The following is a 20,499-nucleotide window of genomic DNA, read 5'->3' as shown; positions in this document are numbered from 1 at the left end:
GGAGGTGGCTGTCAAACTCAGTCCACGCATGGCGAATATGGCGAAGTCCACTGGGCCCAAAGGCGAAGCATTTAAAATGCGCACTGGTTCTGGGGAGACGCAGTTCAGCTGGCCACCCAATCTCATTGTGAAATTTGGGTGGTAGGGAGGTGCTACAGCTCCATCTCCTCCTCAGTAGAGACCTCGGAGGTGGGGCTGCAGTACAGACCAGCGGGGGCGGGGCTAGAGGGCAGGGGGGCGGGGCCGTGGTACAGCCCGCTGGGGGCGGAGCCAGAGGCCTGGGCGGCGGCTGGGGGCCGGGGGCCGACGGCGGGAAGCGCCTCCCTGCCGTTGACCTGCTTCCGCTGCTTCTGTAAGGAGTCCTTCAGCCTCCGGGGAAGCACCTCCTCCGGGGGCCTCCACACCACCAGCTCCATGCAGGAGCGGCTCCTTCAGAATGCACGGGAGGGGAGGGGGGGGGAGAGGGGGGGGGAGACGGGCCAGCACGAGTCAGAGAGCAACAGGGAAAAACTAAATATGCAAGCGAAATGAGCACCAAACAAAAGCTGGTTTTCCTTCCTCCCAGGTTCCTGATCAGCCAGGACTGCCTTCACACCTGACTCCCAGGTAAAGGGAGGGTGGAAAACCAGCAGTTCTCGGCCCTCGAGGGCCGTGATTTGGGTGACATGGGTTTAAACCAGGGCCCTGTTCCTGAATATCTACCATCCTGTATGTTTTCACTCCAGCGCTAATTTGGCACACCTGAAGAGTTTAATTAGCCTACTTGGAGGCTCAACAAGAACTCTAGCTGTTGAATGAGGTGCAGCTTTGTTAGGGTCGGAGTGAAAGCCTACAGGACGGTAGATCTCCAGGAGCAGGGTTGGGGGCAGCCGTGCGCGCCTGTGAGAGAGTGAGATACTCACATTGACTCCGCCACGTTCTGTGGCAGGATGTCTCCCAAGCCCTGCTGTAGCCCCTCCCTCAGGCTCTGTGACATCACCAGCACCGGCCTGTTCTGCGCCGGCTCCACCTCCAGATCTTCGTCCTCGTCGTCATCCTCCAGGGTTATCCTGAAAAAAACGAAAACGGTCACAAATGAAAAATGGCTCATCACCATCTAAAAGTGTGTGTGGGGGGGGGGGGGATCACAGTAGAATCTGGTTTCTTAATGCCCCACCCCCCAGCCCAAATTTCAGTTCCTCTTTCCTGCCCCGCCGCTCACCGCTCCTCGATCTCCTGCAGCCGCCTCTGGGCCGCCTCCACCTCGGTGCGGAGCCCCCCCGGTTTGGGGCAGGGCTGTGGCGGCAGGGGGGGTCCCGGGTAGGCCAGCCTGTTCTCCGAGACGAGGCAGAGCTGGCTGCAGGCGGGGGCGGGGCCGGGGGCGAGGGCGGGACCGGGACCCAGCTGCAGCCCGGGGGCCGGGTCCGGGACAGACCCGTCGCCACGCGGGGCCCAGCCCGGCCACCGTTTGGGGCCCGGGACGTCCCACGGAGGAGACCCCACCTCCCCCATCAGCCGCCTCCTCTTGGGACTGCTCCCCCTGAAAAGGAGGTCAAGGACAAAACAGGCAGCTGACCCAGATGTGTCTGACACAATCGCACGCCAACCTCCTCATGCACAAACTCGTAAGTCTCTCTGGTCACTGTGAGGGTTTGATTATCGTCTCGGTTACGCTGCCAGTCTGTCACTCACTCGTTGCTAGGGCTCCTCCGGTGCTTCCTCATACAGCGCCGTTCCCAGCTCCTGGGAGAAGTACGGAGAGAGAGGAAGGACAAAAAAGGCGTGAGTCCCTACATGCTGAGCTGCGGCATGCCACAGTATGACCCTGGGTTATCCTGTGTTATGATTATCCCTCTTACAGGAGACAGGTGTCAGTGAAGCATGCAACACAAACCAGAACTTTTATTTTTTTAATCTGTGTGTGCACATTTTTAACTTAATGAGTTTATTGCAATAACTGAAGAAATGCACACACACCAGCCCAGCAGCTAAGGTGCAAGGTGGAGTGTTATAAATTCAACAAAGGGAGACACGCACACTTTATATACTGCCTGAAAAAAAGTGCTGCATTAAAGCTTTATTTTTGGGTCTCTATACCAAGTGTGCAACTTTAATAAGTTTCCATCAATGGCTGGAAAGATTTTTTTTTTCAGCATAATTCTGAAGCTGACTGCACAGGCCCAACATGCAGATGGAATAGATGCTTATATAGGCCTCACACACACACACACAAATACTAACGCTTCCCAGAGACACTCACGCTCCTGTGCCGGACTCTCCCGGAAAGTGCATGGCGTCCGCAACCCCAGGGTTCTCCTCCCGGACTGGAGCGTGAACAAACCCGGAAATGGGGTACAAGGGTGTCAGGAACCCCAGTTCGCTTCTCACTGGACCAGGTCTGTGCATGCTCCCAAATGGGAGGTGTGTGTGTGTGTGTGTGTACACTTCACTCCAGGGTCATTTTCAGCATCATTCCCGGACAGAAACAATACTGAACAGGCTTCAAAGGAAATTGAAGCAAGGGCTGTGGGTGACGTCACACCGTAGGCGTGACGGTATCCTCGTGGACAGTCAACCTATAACAGAGGAAAGGGAGACTTATGGGAATTGCAATTGCGATCATATAATGATATAAATATGTAGTTACTGATGCTATATGTCGCTCGTCACACTTTTCAGCTCTGTAGTATCAGTAGCTACTTAGCTTGCAAATAATACAACTATGGGGGTGGGAATGTACTATTATTGCCTAATGAACTGTTTGAGGTTCAACATAAACCATGTCTAGAAGACTCATGAGATAACAAAATATAGCAAAAATTGTAGCCAACATAACACACTCGTTACCGTCAACGATCCGGTTTGTTTATTTTGCAAAACTGACAGGGCTATTCTAATTTCTAATGTCAGTGGCATTACCTGGACCGTATTTAAAAGTATAGGGTAGGCAGTGGAATTTACAGCTAGCTGGTTAGTAAAGTTAACCAGACGACTCGCTTGTTCAAGTTTATGCGTCCAACTTTGAACTTTCAAAAGGATGACTACTCCTAGCACGCTAACACACCCAACAGCCTGAAGCTTAATTAAGGTTACACTCGCGTAACGGAGGTGTACAGCTGTTGCCGCTAACATTATCACGCTACCTAATATATTTACAAGTTTGCTTGCTCGTTGCATTGCCAGCTATCACCTGAAAATAACCCGAGAGGCGTGGCTAACTGCAGTTAGCCCAAAACTAGTGTCAGTGAGTTACTTTAAATTCAACTATTTTGTGCAGCTTACAAACGACAATAAAATTCGCCAGCTAACCAAGATAGCAAGTAAGCAAGCTAACCATCACGCTGGCTAGTCGATAAATTGACTCGTTTGGGACCCTAAAACTAGCTTATCTTCACTTCACCAGACAACCTAGCTAGTAAGTTAGCTAACAAAATATTAAAAGCCACGAACCCTGGTTTACCCGTTGTATTTGAGCAGTGGTTGAAATAGCCTATTCAGTTTCCAGTCGTTCGACGTTTCAACAGTAACGCACAATGCCGTTCAACCCGCCGTCATATTAATCGGTTTTAGATAACCCATTAACCACTATTAAACAGTAACGACGCAGCACCAGCAGGCCCGACTGTGAACGTGCATAGCTAATTTCTAGAACACTCAGCCGCTAGTGGTTTTGGGATATGTGGTTCAACGTTTGAGTTCATAATCGGGACACGTTTTTAATCATTTGAATGAACTACATGCAGTTACTGCGGGCGCTTGACGAGTCTAAAATTAAGACTATTTACAGGTTATTGGGTTACGTAAATATGCAAATGAATGTGTAGGTTTGAAAAAAATTGGCAGCGGATCTCTACCAACATAAATACATTCTATAGTTACTAGCCTATAATTAGGCTACTAGTTGCTGTCAAAAATAGTATACTGTCGAAGTATTGAAGGATAACTTAGGTCTTTTTCGACTTGGACCAGTTTTATATAACAAATTCCACCATGCTGATCGGGACTGATAGTCATTTTGTCATATTTTTCTTTGTGGAGCTTTGGTCATCCTTAGAAACGCTCCATCTCTTTTGCAATTCAGTTTAACGGGGCCACGCAAACAAGCCTTGAAATTGCCTTCTAAATGTGGTTTTCTACCATATACAAATGAATTTAATAGATAAATGTGAGCAGCCATTGCTCAAAACTTTAATAGCCTTATAATGTTTATTTTCGATACTTTTTTTCATTCTAGAAAAAGTAAACATCAAATATCCGGGGACAGGACTGATTGAAAATTATGGAAATGAATGTCCGCTTAAGGCTATGCAGTTATTAATTTGAGGAAAGTTTATTTTATGGCCATTTCAAGGTCCCGCTAGACTGTACTGCAAGGTAAAGTGGAGCAGTTATCGGGGTGATAAAGCTCCACAAAGAAAGAACTTTCACTGTAAAAGTCACTCTGGATAAGATTTTCTGCTGGATGGGCGGCATGGTGGAGCACTGATGCCTCACAAGAAGGAGGTTGCGGGTTTGAGTTGCGGGTTTGCCCAGATCCTCTCTGCATGGTGTTTGCATGTCCTCCGGGTGGTTGCGTGAGTCTCCTCCCACACCAAAGTGACATGTATGTTAGATTAAGTACTGGCCTCAGAACTGGAGATGGTCCCTGTGCGCACTGCGGTTAAATAGCTAGGAGGGGTCAAATGCAGATCCGTTTTATTTTTACAACAAAGTACAACTTGAACTCAATGAAAGTGAAAGTCGTGTAATAATTCCCCAGGCAAAATTTGCTTGAGCTTTTCGCGAGCATGTTGATGCACTCCACCGATGGAGTCACCTTGTCAGAGATAGAAAGGGATCACAGAAATATGAGGTGATAGACGGGGCGATAAACAGAAAATTGCGTAACTCGTCAAGTGATAGAAGGCAAGCAGCTGCCAGAGGGGAGGGGGGTACAGGGACAGTGGCAGCAGGGCAGCTGCACACGTCGAACCTAAAGTGACCTTGTCCCAGAGACAAGCTGGGACTCCTCTCTTGCTTAATCCAAATAAGTATACGTACGTGTGCATGCATATCGCTTTATGTTGCATTACATTACAAGCATTTAGCAGACGCTCATATCCAGAGCGACTCACACAACTTTTTACACAGCATTCACATTGCAGCCATTTATACAGCTGGATATATACTGAAGCAATGTAGGTTAAGTACCTTGCTCAAAGGTACAATGGCAGTGTTTTACCTGGGAATCAAACTTGTGACCTTTAGGTGCATGTATGCATACATATATCAAACTCGTTAATAGACAGCCAAAAGGGAACACTGTCTGATTTTATTGAAAAGTGGGATGAAGATACCACTACTTGTCATTGTCTTAAATCATAAACCCAGGTTCTTTAGCCTCTGCAGTGCGGTGTGCACGTATTTCTAAATGATAACGGCCACACGACAACACTTTTAAATCTATCATCCCGAACCGGATAAACCGAAACTATTCAACCCGCAATTTTTTTTCAAACCCACAAATTTTAGCGTGCACACGCATGCACCCGCATGCCCCGCTCCCTCACTTTCGTAACCGAAGAGTCAATCATGTGACTCCGCGGACCAAAGAACAGGAAATAGTCGTAAATATTTGCGACCTCGGGAGAGAGGAACGACTCAGTATTGTCAAGCGAGTGTCCCGCATCAGTTCACACAAAGCGAGTATAACGGGTAAGTGGTGCTTGAACGTCTGCGCTCGTTTGACTACTTATAAAATGACAACAGTGTTGTAAACGTTTGTCAAGTCATTCTGTTCGACATGTCCATATTTTGGTTTAGTTTATGCTTGTAAAGTGAATAGCGAGCTCTCACGTGAACGTTTCCGATTACTGTTCGTGCGATTGTTTTTACAAATTTCTATTTGTAAAAACTATCACTGAACTTTAACTGACGCGAAAGAGTGACACATACTCCTACTTGATACCTCTTTTATTCTGGAGTTTGACATTCTAAGTTTAGTATTTTTTTTCCTCTCATATCTAGATAATTGCGAAATGAATCTCGCTGTCTTCGTTGGATGCGCAGTTCTTGCAGTGGTCAGTGGGAAACCTCAAGGTAATTAAATACTTCAAATTGTTTACAGTGCCACGAAGAAGTGTTTGGCACCTTACTAATTTCCTCTATTATTACATATTTGTCACACCTGGGCGATATGGGTGCTTGATAACTTTTTCATTAAAAATGAAATAATAATTTTAAAATGTGCTTTGTGTTTACACATGTTCCCTTTCTCTGATATTACATTTTGTCCAAAGATGTGAAACCATTCTGCGTGACAAATGCGCGATAATAGAGGAAATCAGGAAAGGGGCGAATACCTTTTCACGGAGCTGTAGGTCTGCCTGCCCTTTAAAAATGCGTGCACGAGATGGGCATGTCCGTTAAACATATACGTTATAATGGAGGAGGTCCCCATCTCGTGCGCTCAGTTTCAAGGATATTCCGTGTGACGCGTGAAATAAGTCCGACATTTTAAATCCATGTGATATTCCATCCATTTCTGGTGGCAACAGCCCTGAATAAATTGGCGCCTGGACAACGTTGGTGAAGCGCTCCATTTGAATTGGAGCCTTAGTGGGAAATTCATGTGTTTCCCTCTTCAAATAATTGCGCAATTGTGTGTGCCTAGCACTTGCGAAAAGCTTTTTGGAAAGTCCAGCACTGAAGCAACGTTGGAAGCCTTATTACTCGCACAGTGCATACTGTTCTGCGTTATTTTTATCCCTAGGTGATGGGAAGGGTAATCAGTCAAACATGAAAGCCTTACATGAACTTGATCATCAGGGTCACACAGGGAAGCATATCCACAGTCCACTGGGTAGCATGCATTGAAAGAATGCACCAGCGAAAAGAAGACGATTGTCTTCGCTTGCAGAAACGACAACCTTTGTCTCGAGTGTTAATCAGTAATTACAAATCTGTCACCACTACAACCACTGCTTCTTCCACTTTAAGATAAAACATATGCCGCACATGTTATAAATCCAACTAATTTAGATTTTTCTGTGAGAGTTTTGGGAAGAAGTTTAGAATTCCATCCGTAGATGAATTTCATTGGTTTATGCCTAGTATGTGTCGAGCTCAGCCACTCCTGTCACAGTTAAATAACCACGGAGTGTAAATCCGAATCAACATTTCTCCACCTGTCTTATGCCACTCTGAAGTGCAGGGAAGTTAATTGCACGTTGGCACCGGTCGGCCTTATCAGTGAAGGTAGTTCCTCCACAAAATTCCTGACAGCGTCCGACGGCCTCGCCTGCGCAGGTCACGGTGACACCACGATCTTTCCCCTGTACTTTGCTCGTCGTATATCGGTGACTGCGGCACAGAGTGGGAGGGGCGGGGGGATCATTCAAGTCAATCGCTCGAGCTTGAATGGGGCTGATGAGCTGATGTAACAGATGGCTAAACGGCAAGCTTGCTTGGTCTCCCAGAATGCCCCTCTGTCGGCAGAGTGGTTCCCACTCCTGTACACCCGGTGTCTGCATGTTGTGGCCATCTGTATGAGTTTGCCTGGCATATTGCGTCTCTCTCCTTCTCTCAAACATTACATTACATTGCAGACACTCTTATCCAGAGCGACTTGCATTGTATCCACTTATACAGCTGGATATATACTGGAGCAATGCAGGTTAAGCACCTTGCTCAAGAGTACAACGGCAGTGCCCTACCGGGGAATCGAACCTGCGACCTTTAGGTTGCAAGACGAACTCCTTAGCCATTATGCTACAATGTAATGGACTGCATTTATATAGCGCTTTTATCCAAAGCGCTTTACAATTGATGCCTCTCATTCGCCAGAGCAGTTAGAGGTTAGGGGTTAGGCGTCTTGCTCAAGGACACTTCGACATGCCCAGGGCGGGGTTTGAACCGGCAACCCTCCGACTGCCAGACAATCGGTCTTACCTCCTGAGCTATATCGCCCCTATGTGGCCAACGTTGCCCAATGTGGCCGCCCAAGCACACTCCACTCTACTCTGGTGCGTGTGCGTGTGCTTTGCTGGCCTTCCTGGCCGGTGGCCATTTTGTCTTCCTCTCTGAAATGTGCTGTGCCAGCAGAGGCGAGCGCTGGAGGAAGCAGGCTTTGTCCTCAGACTGTTGTGCAAGCCTTTCCTTTCGCTGGGGTCACTGCTGAGTCAGAGAGACTTGTCGTCGTCGGTGGCGACCGGCCTGGTAAACACTTTTTCCTTGGAGAGCCTGTGGTTCTAACGGCGTTTAATGACAGTTATTCCCCCCCCACATGCTGAGGCTGTCACTTCTGCAGCTGCGATGGTTCAAATCTGGGGTAAAAGGGCAGCAAGTTTGCATATGTAGGTCTGGCAAAAATAGCCTGATTTTTTTTCTGTGAAGTCACATGGGGAAGTGATTGTATTCTGTAGGGAGGGTGGGGGGGGGGGTTTATACTGCTGAACTGATTCTGCTTTATGTGTGACAACCCCACCCCCACCCTCATGCATCGTGGCCCCTTGTCACTCAAACGCCTACCTGGCGTGACCTTGCCCCATTTTGTGACTCACCTGACGTGACCCCCCTCTCCCCCGCCTGTGCTTATATAACGGCGAGCAGGTCCCTTAGCCTCCGACCATGAAGAGCTGATCCTCTCCCTCAACAAGAAGCTCCTGCGCTCCCTGGAGGACCAGAGCTCGCCCCCCAATCCCAGCGTGCACCTGGCCCTGCGCCTGTCCACCCACCACAACCTGGGCATGGAGAGCGCGTACCTGGCTCGGCTGAAGGCGGAGCTTCACAAAGACCTGGAGAGGTACAGCGCGATTCGGGGGCAGTGCGGTAAAGCACAGAAAAGTACTGATGCCAGGGCAGATTATGATGTATGTATGTTTTCATTACGCAGTCCCACAGTACACGGCCATTTGGAAATAATTAGTCACTATTGACTCAGAGAATCAGCCAAATGTATTAAGCAATATTGCTGGACTGTAATGGCTTGCTGTCCTACTGTAAGCCTGTGGAGAAGATATCCAGACTCTCATATTTTATACTTGTACATACAGTGCAGTCCAGGGGGCGCTTTTTTTTAAATAAAAATGGCTTTAATTCCTACACGTTTCACCTGATATGGATGTAAATACCTTCTGCCACTCTGCACCTTATTATTTTGTTAAAGATCCAATGTGATGGAGTACAGAGCCAAAACAACAAAAATTGGCTCTGTCCAATTACTTATGAACTGAACTGCATGTACATATAAGATACGATACACGTTATTGAACCTGGCCCGTGGTATTTGTGGGAGGTAGTACCTGGTCAATACAGACACAGTGTCTAATACAGACCATAGTCAACAGAAAGGTCGTAATACAGTGATATACAGACAAGAGTCAGTAATACAGACAGTAGTCATTAAGACCTAGCAGAAAAGGTGGTGAGTAGGTCAGTTATACCACAGTAGGTCAGTGAATACAGACGACGGTCGCGTGTCCCGCAGTGTGAGAAAACGGACCTTGATGCTTTTTTTGCCTTCCCGGCCTGACTGCTCTGTTTGGTCCTCTGCAGCTCCCTTACTAAGCACCAGCCTGTGACGGGGCTCCTGGCCCTCTACGCTCTGGCCCTCAGAGCTTCCTGCACGGATGCGAGCGCCCTGACGCTCAACCAGGAGTCCCTCCTGCTCCAGCTGAAGACACAGATGGAGAAGGAGAAGGAGCACATTGCCAGTGAGCACCATGTCTATGGACCCCTGTTTCTCTCTCTCTCTCTCTTTTTCTCCTCTTATCCTGTTTCTCTCTTCTTCTTTTTCTTCCCCTGTCTCTCTGTGCTATACCCTCTCTCTGTATCTCTATGTCTCTCATCTTTTCTCTTTCTCTATCTCTTTCCCTCCCTTTATCTTTTTCTCCCCTTTCTGTCTCCTTCTTTTTCTTCCTTTCTCTTTCTTCCTAACTCTCTCTCACCTGAACCTCTTTCTGTCTTTTCTTCCCTTCCCTTTCTTACTATTTCTCTCCATTTTTCTCTCTCTACCACTTTCCCTCACCCCTCTCTCTGCACTTATCTTCCTTTCTTCCTCCTCTCTCTCTCTCTCTCTCTCTCATACTTTCTTGTTGTCAGGGATTCCTACTGTAACACAGTCCTGCTGTTTCCCGCCATACAGTAGTCTGTTTAAAAGCTTCTTTTTTCTTCTTCTTCTTCTCTCCGCAGCCACAGCCAGCCACCGTCCGCTGACCAATTTCTACCAGTACTCCCTGGGGGTGCTGGCTCTGTGCGCCAACGGTGTGGCGGTGAGCGCCGAAGTGAGAAAGAAGCTGGTCCACGCCGTCCGGCACGACAGCGCGAAGCACGGGGTCTGCGGCAGCGCCGGTGAGTTACATTACATTACATTACAGGCATTTGGCGGAAGCTCTTATCCAGAGCGACGTACAACAAAGTGTATAACCGTAACCAGGAACAAGTGTGTCGAAACCCCTAGAGAGAAGTACCGGTCCAAGTGCAGAGTTCTGCCGTCTCTGAGAAGAGAAGAGAAGAGGGATATCTACAGGACTGCTCGTTGCTCGGGAGGTTGCTTAGCAACCTCGTTGTCATTGCGTTTAAATGGTAAACGGTAAATGGACTGTATTTATATAGCGCTTTTATCCAAAGCGCTTTACAATTGATGCCTCTCATTCGCCAGAGCAGTTAGGGGTTAGGTGTCTTGCTCAAGGACACTTCGACACGCCCAGGGCGGGGTTTGAACCGGCAACCCTACGACTGCCAGACAATCGGTCTTACCTCCCGAGCTGTGTCACCCCCATAGCAACCCAGTGGGGTTTTTGAGTGTGGTGACGGTGTTTGCCTTTCTCCACAGACACGCTGGCCATGGCTGGGATGGCCTTGCAGTGCCTGAAGGATTCGCCTACCGTGCAGCACGGGGCCCATCTGGAGGAGCCCCTGGGCACCATCAAGCAGAAGCTCTTAGACTCGCGACGGCCTGACGGACACCTGGGAAATGAGTTCAGCACCGGGCTGGCGGTGCAGGTGGGAGGGGTCTTTCCAGCTTTTCGCAACACTTCCAGTTAGAGTCAGAATACAGAGCATTGAGCCGGTCATCTTCAGCCAGTTGGATGCCACGGTACACGTGACATGTAGCAACCCTCAGTCCTGGTCCTGGAGAGCTACAGAGTTTGCTGGTTTTTGCTTTTCGCTTAAAGATCAGCAACCGATTCAGACCCGAGAAACCAGGCGACCTTGCGTCAGCTGCGTAGTCAACTGCTTTAACTGATCAGTTGCTGTGCTACTCAAGTGCAGAGTAACAGCGAAAGCCAGCGAGACCCCGTGGCTCTGCAGGACCAGGATTGAGGACCACTGGTCTAATGTAAAGGCATTAGTTTGTTCACCCTCCAGAGATCTGAAAGCAGACTGGAACAAAGTAGTCGAGAACAGAACCAGAAAAGGGTGCAGGAATACAGTAGGCGTTGTGTGCGTGTGTGTGTGCGTGTGTGCGTGTGTGTGTGCGTGTGTGTTCTGGAATGGTATGGAACACGCATGCAGTGGAAGCTGAGCGTGCGGCTCTGTGTTGCAGGCCCTGCTGGCCATGGGGAGCCAGGTTTCGGACTGCTCCGCCTCCCTGGAGGCCCTGAGGGTGGATGCCAGGAAGGGGACCTACCACAACCCCATGGCTATCTCCCAAACCCTGCCGGCTCTTCAGCAAAGGTCCTACCTGCACGTCAAAACAGCCGTGTGCGAAGCAGAGGATGGTGAGAGCCCGGGCCCGAGCCGGCTATTTTTCCCTTAAAGTACATTCCATACTTTTATGTACTTGGAAATCGAACAATCAAAATCGGAAACTTTTCAGCCACAAGGTTGTGCAGTCTGGTGCCTCCGCTCTTGGGTGTGCCTGCAGTTGAGGCTTGCACTCGTTTCATTGCGAGAGTGAAGTCGGATTGCTCTTCTTTTTCTGGTTCTGGTTTCACCCAAGAGAAATGATGGTAGAAATAGTGCCCAGAATGGGAACTTAATTTTGTCACTTAGGGTCCAGTAGTTCTGTTTGTTTGTAAAGGAGTTGTTCACTTGGGATTCTCAGTTGTCAACCGTGAAATGGATTTCACGTGTCAGGGATGTAAGTTCGAAACCTGCAGAGCTGGATCCTCCGTCATTGTATCTCTTCGCTGTGATTGGTCCTCCCTTACAGATAGCCTGACTCTTGAGCCCAAGCCCTGTAGCACGCAGCCCCCGGCCCAAAACGTGCTCCTCCAGGTGGAGGTAATCCCGTCGGACGGCAGCAGTTCCATCAAAACCGTGGACGTTCCAAAGGGCTCTTCCCTCCTCAAGGCCTTGACGCTCCTTAAGGAGACGCAAAAGGATTTCACGTGAGTGTGTGTGTGAGTGTGTGTGTGTGTGTGTGTGTGTGAGTGTGTGAGTGTGTGTGTGTATATATGTATGTATGTATGTGTGAGTGTGTGTGTGTGAGTGTGTGTGTGTGTATATATGTATGTATGTGTGAGTGTGTGTGTGTGTGTATATATGTATGCATGTGTGAGTGTGAGTGTGAGTGTGTGTGTGTTTGTGAGGAGGGAGGGAGGGTGTGGGACTGTTACATGAGTTGTTCTCTCTCGTCCCTCGTCCCCCGTCCCCCTTGCTTAAGGCCTACATATCAGTATAGAGTCACGTTACGATTGGTCGAGCTGGGTTCCCAAGCAATTCTCTGATTGGCTGGGTATTGACTTCCACTCTCTCACGTGCCCCCCACCCCCACCCCCGCTGCAGATTTAAAACAGAGTCCAGCCTATGGGGGCCCTTCCTGAGCGTGGTGAATGGGGAGCGGGCTCGCCAGTCAGACCGAAGTTACTGGCAGCTGTCTTCAGATGGGACGTCCCTCAACCAAGGTGAGGACATTAAGTCCACTGTACTGGACACACACACGCACACACACACACACATACACATCCTCACATACGCAATTCACACACCACACAACTTAGCTCCAGAAATGGTGAAAATATCATAATGCCACTATCTTAATGGACTTCAGTGAGGGACGTTCTGTTTTAGTACTGAAGCGAGGTATGAATATGTATGCAAGGCAGTGGTTATTGTTGAAGGCTTTGGGTAGTCATTGGGGTTTATTGCTTATGACAAGTTGCTGTAATTATGTCCTTTAAAATTTTTGTGTAAGTTTACAGAAACAGTAATTCTATCTTCTCTTTTAGGCATTCAAGATTATAAAATTGAGAAGGCTCAAAAGATCACCATCAAAAAGACCAGCCACTGAGATTTCCTTGCAGGGAAACTGTCCAAATTCGTATTTACGACTGACGATAAATGCACTTCAGAAAAACAAAATCTGTTAGAAATCCTGCTGAAGAATATTTTAGGCACTTTTTTGTAATACTGTGATTGATTGTTTTTTTAATTAAAGGAGATGTGACTATCACATTGACTAAATCAAACATTTAAAGTTTATTTTGTGTCAGAATACGAAAGGTCTTGTTTGAAGGAAGTAAGATTCACAAAGCTCCACGGATGTTTCTGTACAATTATGTAATTCCCTCGAAGACTTGGAAGGTTAACTGGGTTTCGCAATCTGTGGAACCCCAGAGAAGTGGGAGTTACTGTCACATCTAGAGCTCGAAACGAGACATTCTGCTGCGTTTTTCGGGAGAACCCGTTTTTTACTACGACTGACAGAATCGGAATCACTCGAGGACAACGACATTCTCGCCCCCTTTTCCCACGTTCCTACCTAACCACGGTTGGCATCTCATCTTTTGATGCACTGTTTGCAGTTCATGCTTAAAAAATTTTGTGGCAGAATCATTCCAGCTTTTATCATGTGAATAAACGCACACTTGTGTAACTGATCCCCCAGGCCCCTATGCAGCCTAATGCCTGAATGTAATCCTGTGTGTAGATATACATATACATTAAGAATTGGGAGACTCTAAATTGCCCATAGGGATGAGTGTGTGAGCGAATGGTGAGTGTGCCCTGCGATAGATTGACGGCCTGTCCAGGGCGTATTCCTGCCTCTCGCCCCAGTGCATGCTGGGATAGGCTCCAGCGTCCCCCCCGCAACCCTGCTCAGGATAAGCGGGTGTAGATGACTGATGAACACATTAAGTCCAGTTCACACAATAAACATTAGTCTCTGACCTAACCTGTGCTAACTGAAAACTAGGAGACACGACAAGCGACAACATCAAGATAACGGTACAAGGTACAATAGGTGCTGGATGGAGGTACATGTAACATGTAAGCGGCACAGGAGGTACATGTGTAGTGTATGTCAGTGAGACGTTACTCGGGCCTGTAGCTGTTTCCGTTCCAAACAGCATAGCGCGCCTCACTGAGCAGAAAATAACTGGCTTGACTGTGTGTGTGTGTTGGCCGTCTGAATATGGGGTTTGTAACTCAGTCACTAGAACGCACATTGGCAAAAGTTAATCCGATATGTAATTTACCTTCTCAAAAGCAAAATTTCTCATGCTGCGTTTTGAACCTCTTATCAACATTAAGGAAAAGTCTTTCTCTTGTTGTTTTAAACATTTGATGTTTTTTTGTACCTGCACTCACCTCTTAAATTTTCACATAACATTCTGCAAACAGTCGATTCAGTGAAAAGAGCACTCTACCACCTATGGTAGGATGACAAAATAAGAGCTTGTCTTTGTGATTTAAAATATTTAATATTAGTTTTTTTTAACTGTGTGAAATAGTATTAGATTTCTTACAAGCTATTCACAAACATCACCCAGTAACCACATACTGAGTCTTCACTTAACCGAGTTACATGATTTGCTAAATTAATTTTTGAAAACTTTTTTAAAATTATTTTGTGCTCTTTGTATCGTTCAGTTACAAAATCATGGGCTGTTTGACTCAAGCAAATTCAGCTTAAAGCTCGACAGCAACGTAAACAAATAATATTGCCACGTTGCCCAATTGACCGTAAATTCTATATTCGGAATCTGAAGTGTTGGCAAACTTTTTTTTTTTTTTTTTAAACCTGAAGTCGCTTCCCACCGGTGAAATGAAATGGTCTATATTCGGCAACGCCACGGTGACGGCGCTGGTCTGCTGACTTGAGCGGGGGAGGCGGGACAGCAGCGCGCCTGTATCTTAGCTGCGCGAGGTAAGGGGAAGACAGCGCCCAGTTGAAGCTGGTGTTGTCAAAATACGGTGGCGTGAGTCTTGGATGCTGTTGGTCAGTTGCAATGTTTTATCCATGTTATTTTGTAAATGTCTTCGTGGTGTTTTACTGTATATACAAGTCATTCGACCGTTACGTTTTCGATCCGATTGTTTTCTGACGAGCTTAATAAATTGTTACAACGACGAGCTTAATAAAGACTTTTGTGACTTAAAATGTTAATTATTCTAAAGTTAATTGTGCAATAGTCAACCCCACCGGGGACATATTACAAACAACTTTCTCAGCTGCATCACGGTTACAATTAGTTATAGTTGGTGATAAATGTTACAGGATCAATCAAGTTGATATTTTATTTGTTTGTAAAACCGTTAGGATTTTATTTTCATTTGAGGTTGTTTTCTAAACACAGGTATTATTTCATTACCACTGCCTCGTTAAATAAAGTTTGGATAAGTCTAAGAACGTGGGCGCGTGTTTAGCCTATATGAATTGTACACTGCAAGTATTTACGTAAGACGCGAGGGCTGGTAGCGAACCAACACGTGTTGTCTGTTTTCCAAATTCTCAAATCTGGGTTACCCATTCAAATTTAACTGTTTTTTAATTCATTTCTGATACAACTGGATTTGTAATGCAGACGTATGTGCACTATTGTGCCTAAACAGTGTACACGAACGACTGATGCGGATTTAATAGTAACAGGGTTACTCTTAAGAAGCGTTAAGATTATAGAGCCCCTATAGGCACCAGTTGACTGGAGTCTGATTTATTAAACCAGCCCAAATGACTGTCCGCATAATACGCGCACGTGTCCGAAAGGCGAAATGAAAATGAACACGTTTACATGTGTGTAACGGACTATTTGTTCTAAACAAGTCCATGATCATTGATAGTTTCTTTTCTCACAACTTTTATAACACGGTAATGTGGCTTCTTCAAGCGCTGTAGCACTGTGCAGTTTTCACCATTACATAAGGGGAGCAGTGATTTCATGGGAAACGCGCGACTGCTATAGGCTACGCGACTAAAATAGTTGCCAGGACTGGAACGACTACAATTGAGAAACCTCACAGCCGAGAAAAACCGCCCGTACAAAGAATACAGACAGATTATCATGTCATTGTGCTAATTTTTAAATATCCCTTTCAGATGGGAGGAGGACTAGACTATGATAAACGATGGTCTCTCCAAATGCGTGGCTGAGAAACCGCAGAAGATGCAACACCTCCTGTCCGCCGTCTTCGTGTGGCTGGTGACGGGCACGACCATATCCAGCTTGAACAAATGGATCTTCGTCGTGTACGACTTCAGGTACCCCTTGCTGCTCTCGGCGCTGCACATGCTAACGGCCATAGTGGTGGACTACGGGCTCCTGAAATCACGGATGGTCAACGGTAAAGCGGGCGGCGAGGAGGACGGCGGCCTGACCGTTGGCGCCCGGTTTAAAGTTTTCATGCTCAGCCTGACCTTCTGTGCCGGCATCGCCTTCGGTAACGTGGGACTCAACTACGTCCAGCTGTCCTTCGCGCACATGATCTACTCCACCACGCCGCTGTTCACGTTGGCCATCTCCGCGCTGCTGCTGGGAGAGCATCACCATGTCATCAAATACACGGCCATGATGCCCATCTGCCTGGGGGCGTCGTTCAGCATCATGGGGGAAGCGCAGTACGACCAGACCGGCTGCTTCTGTATGTTCGCCGCGACCATGCTGAGAGGAGTCCGATCCATTCAACAAAGTGAGTGCACTCAACACTGCTCCTCAGTTATGCAATAATAAGTCCGATTGCTTGCCACTTCGTGCAGTTGTTAATGCAGCCTATGATAGGCTCAGATTTTTTTTTACCTTCTCCATACTACGTCTGTGAAATTAAACATTGTTTGTGATGTTTAAAATTGAAGTTGAGATAAGTAAATAGGCTCATATAAACACTGTTTAATTGTTTTTGGATTTTCCCTCGTGAATGTAAAATTAATTGGGATATGCGTTTCCCCTGCAAGCCAGGTGGACTGTCGCTCGTGTTTTCGTAAACACATTAATTACCCTGTTCTAAAAAAAAAAAAAATGTCTGAACTGCTATGCAGTTTGATCGATGCCTACATCGACACCACATCATCTCACCTAACGTTTCGCCTTCCTTGCGCCTCAAAGGTGTCCATCCTGAAATGGCAAATAGTTTCTAGGTGTTACATTACTGCGCATAATTTTAGACCGTTCCCCTGTCAACGTAAAGGTTAGAATGTATGCCCCGCTCACGAGTCTTCTTAATTCACTTCCGACGCTGAGGGCATTTACTATGTACGACTCAGGTGTCGGCTGCTTGGTACATACGTGTTGTTTGTTCGTCGTGTTCCATAGACCGGTTCAGATTTTGCAGTTGTGTAATTGTGGAACAACGTCTTCAATCATCTTCCTTCCTTGTCATAAAAGTCGTAAAATTTGGGAGCAAAACAGGCTATTAGCTTCATTCCCCCCACCCCCCCTTCTTTGTCCAAGTAGAACCACTCTGTAAATTTAGAGATGACTTATTAAACGATAGAAATAACACCTTCATTCCAATTCAGAATCTCACATGAACAGCACATATGTGTACAGGGTTAGAATTAAACTGCCCATTGTGCGGAGGGCAGTCCAGGAGTTTTGCGTGTCGCGTGCTGGATGGTTATGAGCTTTAGTCATGTTCTCTTTCTGGCCTCTGACTGTGATATGTGTGTCTCCATGTGCCCTGCCCGGTCCCCCCCAGGCATCCTGCTCCAGGAGGAGAAGATCGGCGCTGTCCTCCTGCTGTACCTGATGTCCATCCCCAGCTTCTGCATCCTGGCGGTGGCGGCGCTGGTCCTGGAGAACCGGGCGGAGCTGGAGTCCCCGCTGCGCTACGGCGGGCAGGTGTGGGCCCTGGTGCTGCTCAGCTGCCTGGGCTCGGTGCTGTACAACCTGTCCAGCAGCTGCATCATCACCCTCACCTCCGCCGTCACCCTGCACGTCCTGGGCAACCTGACCGTGGTGGCCAACCTGCTGCTGTCCCAGCTGCTTTTCGGCAGCCAGCTGACGGGCCTCAGCTGCGCTGGCGTGGGCCTCACCCTCGCCGGCATGGTCATCTACCAGAACTCGGAGCAGATCGGCCGCTACCTGGACTCGCGCTGGGCCCGCCCGGCTGCGGGCGGAGTCGAGAGCTCTCGGACACAGACTGGCTGCAGCTCAGACCACGCAACAGCCAATGGGGCGAGAGACTGCAAGCAGGACTGAGGAGGGGGAATGGCCTCTCCGGTAGCCCTTTGAACAGCTGGTGTTCTTCTCCCCCAGTGTTTTATCAGCCAAAGTCAGTGTTCTAGAACTCCAGCGCCGTTCAGTTGCCAGTGGTGATTGTGACATCAGCATTGGAATTCTCTTAGTTAAGAACATTCTAATGACATCTGTGATCTCACACCTTAAAAGGGTGAATGGCTGGGTGGAGTCTGACCAGTTTGGAGTCAAACTTAGCTGTTGTAATGATTCGGAGGGTGAAGTGGGAATGGGTGAGGTACATTAGGGAGGGGCTTAATCATCCAGGAATGATGCTAACACAAGCCCCACCCGATGAGCGTACTCCTTACTCTACAGACGCATATGTACATGTTTGAAGACAATTTCTATGAAAGAAGGTTGATTATCAGGACTGATGTATGGCGCTTGATTGATATTTAAGCATTAGGTGCTTGACTGACTTTTTTAAAAAAGATATAATGCTATCAATGTATGGTTTCCTGCAGAGCAGCACCAATTTTAATGGCTTTTTTGTTCAGTTATGATCTCCTCATTTACCGAAGTTTTCTGTATGTTCAGTTTGAACAAAAGTTCTCATTAAATGGGGTACAGGGCATTGCTAATAATCCCATTCTAGGCTCTTTGGGTGCTATTAATCCCAAACAGGCACTTAACAGTTTCAATATTGCTGTGAGAGAAATCAACATCACGACAACCTTATGAAACCATTTTAGAAATGAGGCTTGTTTCGTGGAGTTTTTTTTTTCTCCCTCTCATTTTTGTACAGACAGATGTATTATAACTGTATGAGGAATGTGTGTAATTCTGAAGTATGTTGACCTTGGTTTGGTTGGAGGAAAACCAAGATTGAGCCTTGTATTTACGGTGGCGTGGTGAGAAAAATGACAATCGATGAAGAATGGTAAAAGGATTGCATTTATATAGCGCTTTTATCCAAAGCGCTTTACAATTGGTGCCTCTCATTCGCCAGAGCAGTTAGGGGTTAGGTGTCTTGCTCAAGGACACTTCGACATGCCCATGGCATGGGGTTTGAACCGGCAACCCTCCGACTGCCAGACAATCGGTCTTACCTCCTGAGCTACGTCGCCCCCATAAGAACGTGACTGCAGGCCCATTAGGCGGCCTTCGATTCTGCAGGGGCTAGGCCCTCTGGACTGTTGTTGTCGCTGGGGGAGATGGGTCATGGGCCTCTTGTCCAGCAGATCGAACTCGAGAGCAGCCGGTTTTTAAAAAAAAAATAGTTCTGATTGAACCCTGTAACGGCCTCGCGCTTCACGTGCCAGTTGTTGGATCGCCGGCGGTTAATCGAGAAAGCTAAACGCTAGGGAGAAAAAAGCTGTTTGTGGCGCAATGACGTTTGAAAGCTGCTGAGATTCACACGAACCCCATCGGAACGTCCCGCTGTTGTAAAATGCAGCTCTTTCTGAGTGAGACGGTGAGACACATTCTATTTCTGTGTCTTATATCGGCTGCGCTTCCGTCGATCTGACGGCGTTAGATCTGACCCAGAAAAGCGATTCTTTGTCTTAAAAAGCGAAAGACTTCCTGGTCTCCCCTTTCGTGGCGAACCCGCGAATGCCTTTTGATGTTTACCCACGCAGCGCCTCCGTGATCGTGAACAGACCTCAGGTAAGTGACCGTGACTGGATTCCGGATCAGGATTTCATAGCTTCGCTAGATACCGTTCGTACCGCGTGCCGATATGTTTGTTGTTTGAATACTATGGGTGCTTTCAAAATGGCTCCCTTCCTCCCTGTGTCCCAAGATAGCTCAGTCTGACTTAACATTAAGGGGTCTGAAAACATGGTCCCGAAGAGCCATGGGTAGTCTGTTGGGTTGTTTTACTCCCCCAGTGCCTTCAGATGAAGTATCAGCATGCCAAGTGTTCACTTATTAATAATTAATCAGGTATCAATAAAGAGTGAGTGCATATAGAGAAAGGGGCCTCCACAATGGTCAGTAATGTCGGAGTGGTTTTCCACCCACCTGATTAACAGATGCAATGTGGAAATGCGTTGAAGTGTTTATTTGAAATGAGCCTTTAAGGATTTAAAAAAAAATAGTGTTCATGAATATTGTACAGGTTATGTAATTTTTTTATTACTTGAATGTGTTTTACAGTGGTTGAAGCGTCTGTTAAATACATTGGTTAAAGAAA

The 20,499-nt window shown here is 47.3% G+C and overlaps 3 protein-coding genes across 5 annotated transcripts; 2 read left to right on the top strand and 1 right to left on the bottom strand.

Moving 5' to 3' along the window:
• Positions 1–3,649, bottom strand: ccdc117 (coiled-coil domain containing 117). Its single transcript, XM_064353493.1, has 6 exons — positions 3,430–3,649; positions 2,240–2,555; positions 1,672–1,722; positions 1,202–1,519; positions 903–1,049; positions 1–429 (listed from the first exon to the last, which is right to left on the bottom strand). Exons 2-6 carry the CDS (start codon positions 2,383–2,385, stop codon positions 153–155), a joined length of 939 nt encoding a protein of 312 aa, XP_064209563.1. The 5' UTR covers positions 2,386–2,555; positions 3,430–3,649; the 3' UTR covers positions 1–152.
• Positions 3,650–5,520: 1,871 nt separating this feature from the next.
• Positions 5,521–13,784, top strand: tcn2 (transcobalamin II). Of its 2 annotated transcripts, none has more exons than XM_064353488.1 (10): positions 5,521–5,673; positions 5,986–6,057; positions 8,569–8,761; positions 9,514–9,671; positions 10,156–10,308; positions 10,793–10,962; positions 11,507–11,681; positions 12,116–12,293; positions 12,691–12,809; positions 13,134–13,784. In XM_064353488.1, exons 2-10 carry the CDS (start codon positions 5,997–5,999, stop codon positions 13,193–13,195), a joined length of 1,269 nt encoding a protein of 422 aa, XP_064209558.1. In that variant the 5' UTR covers positions 5,521–5,673; positions 5,986–5,996; the 3' UTR covers positions 13,196–13,784. The 2 variants fall into 2 exon arrangements, with proteins under 2 accessions (XP_064209558.1, XP_064209557.1); XM_064353487.1 differs by having other exon boundaries at positions 10,150–10,308.
• A 140-nt stretch (positions 13,785–13,924) lies between these two features.
• LOC135264706 (solute carrier family 35 member E4-like) lies at positions 13,925–20,499 on the top strand. 2 transcript variants are annotated; one of them, XM_064353492.1, is made up of 3 exons: positions 13,925–15,055; positions 16,226–16,815; positions 17,821–20,499. In XM_064353492.1, exons 2-3 carry the CDS (start codon positions 16,245–16,247, stop codon positions 18,321–18,323), a joined length of 1,074 nt encoding a protein of 357 aa, XP_064209562.1. In that variant the 5' UTR covers positions 13,925–15,055; positions 16,226–16,244; the 3' UTR covers positions 18,324–20,499. The 2 variants fall into 2 exon arrangements, with proteins under 2 accessions (XP_064209562.1, XP_064209561.1); XM_064353491.1 differs by having other exon boundaries at positions 13,925–15,127.

This window comes from Anguilla rostrata, chromosome 10 (genome assembly GCF_018555375.3).
Source record: "Anguilla rostrata isolate EN2019 chromosome 10, ASM1855537v3, whole genome shotgun sequence".
In the NCBI taxonomy this organism is placed as follows: Eukaryota; Metazoa; Chordata; class Actinopteri; order Anguilliformes; family Anguillidae; genus Anguilla; species Anguilla rostrata.
This window is presented reverse-complemented; position numbering and strand designations above follow the sequence as displayed.

Excerpts from the sequence above, each read along its gene's own strand:
- ccdc117 (XM_064353493.1), bottom strand. The coding sequence starts at position 2,385 with ATGCACAGACCTGGTCCAGTGAGAAGCGAACTGGGGTTCCTGACACCC. Across the intron at positions 1,723-2,239 it reads GGAGAGTCCGGCACAGGAGC|GAGCTGGGAACGGCGCTGTA; the intron begins GTGAGTGTCTCT and ends TACTTCTCCCAG. Across the intron at positions 430-902 it reads CAGAACGTGGCGGAGTCAAT|GAGCCGCTCCTGCATGGAGC; the intron begins GTGAGTATCTCA and ends TGCATTCTGAAG.
- tcn2 (XM_064353487.1), top strand. The coding sequence starts at position 5,997 with ATGAATCTCGCTGTCTTCGTTGGATGCGCAGTTCTTGCAGTGGTCAGT. Across the intron at positions 8,762-9,513 it reads CTTCACAAAGACCTGGAGAG|CTCCCTTACTAAGCACCAGC; the intron begins GTACAGCGCGAT and ends GGTCCTCTGCAG. Across the intron at positions 12,294-12,690 it reads GAGACGCAAAAGGATTTCAC|ATTTAAAACAGAGTCCAGCC; the intron begins GTGAGTGTGTGT and ends CCCCCGCTGCAG.
- LOC135264706 (XM_064353492.1), top strand. The coding sequence starts at position 16,245 with ATGATAAACGATGGTCTCTCCAAATGCGTGGCTGAGAAACCGCAGAAG. Across the intron at positions 16,816-17,820 it reads AGTCCGATCCATTCAACAAA|GCATCCTGCTCCAGGAGGAG; the intron begins GTGAGTGCACTC and ends GGTCCCCCCCAG.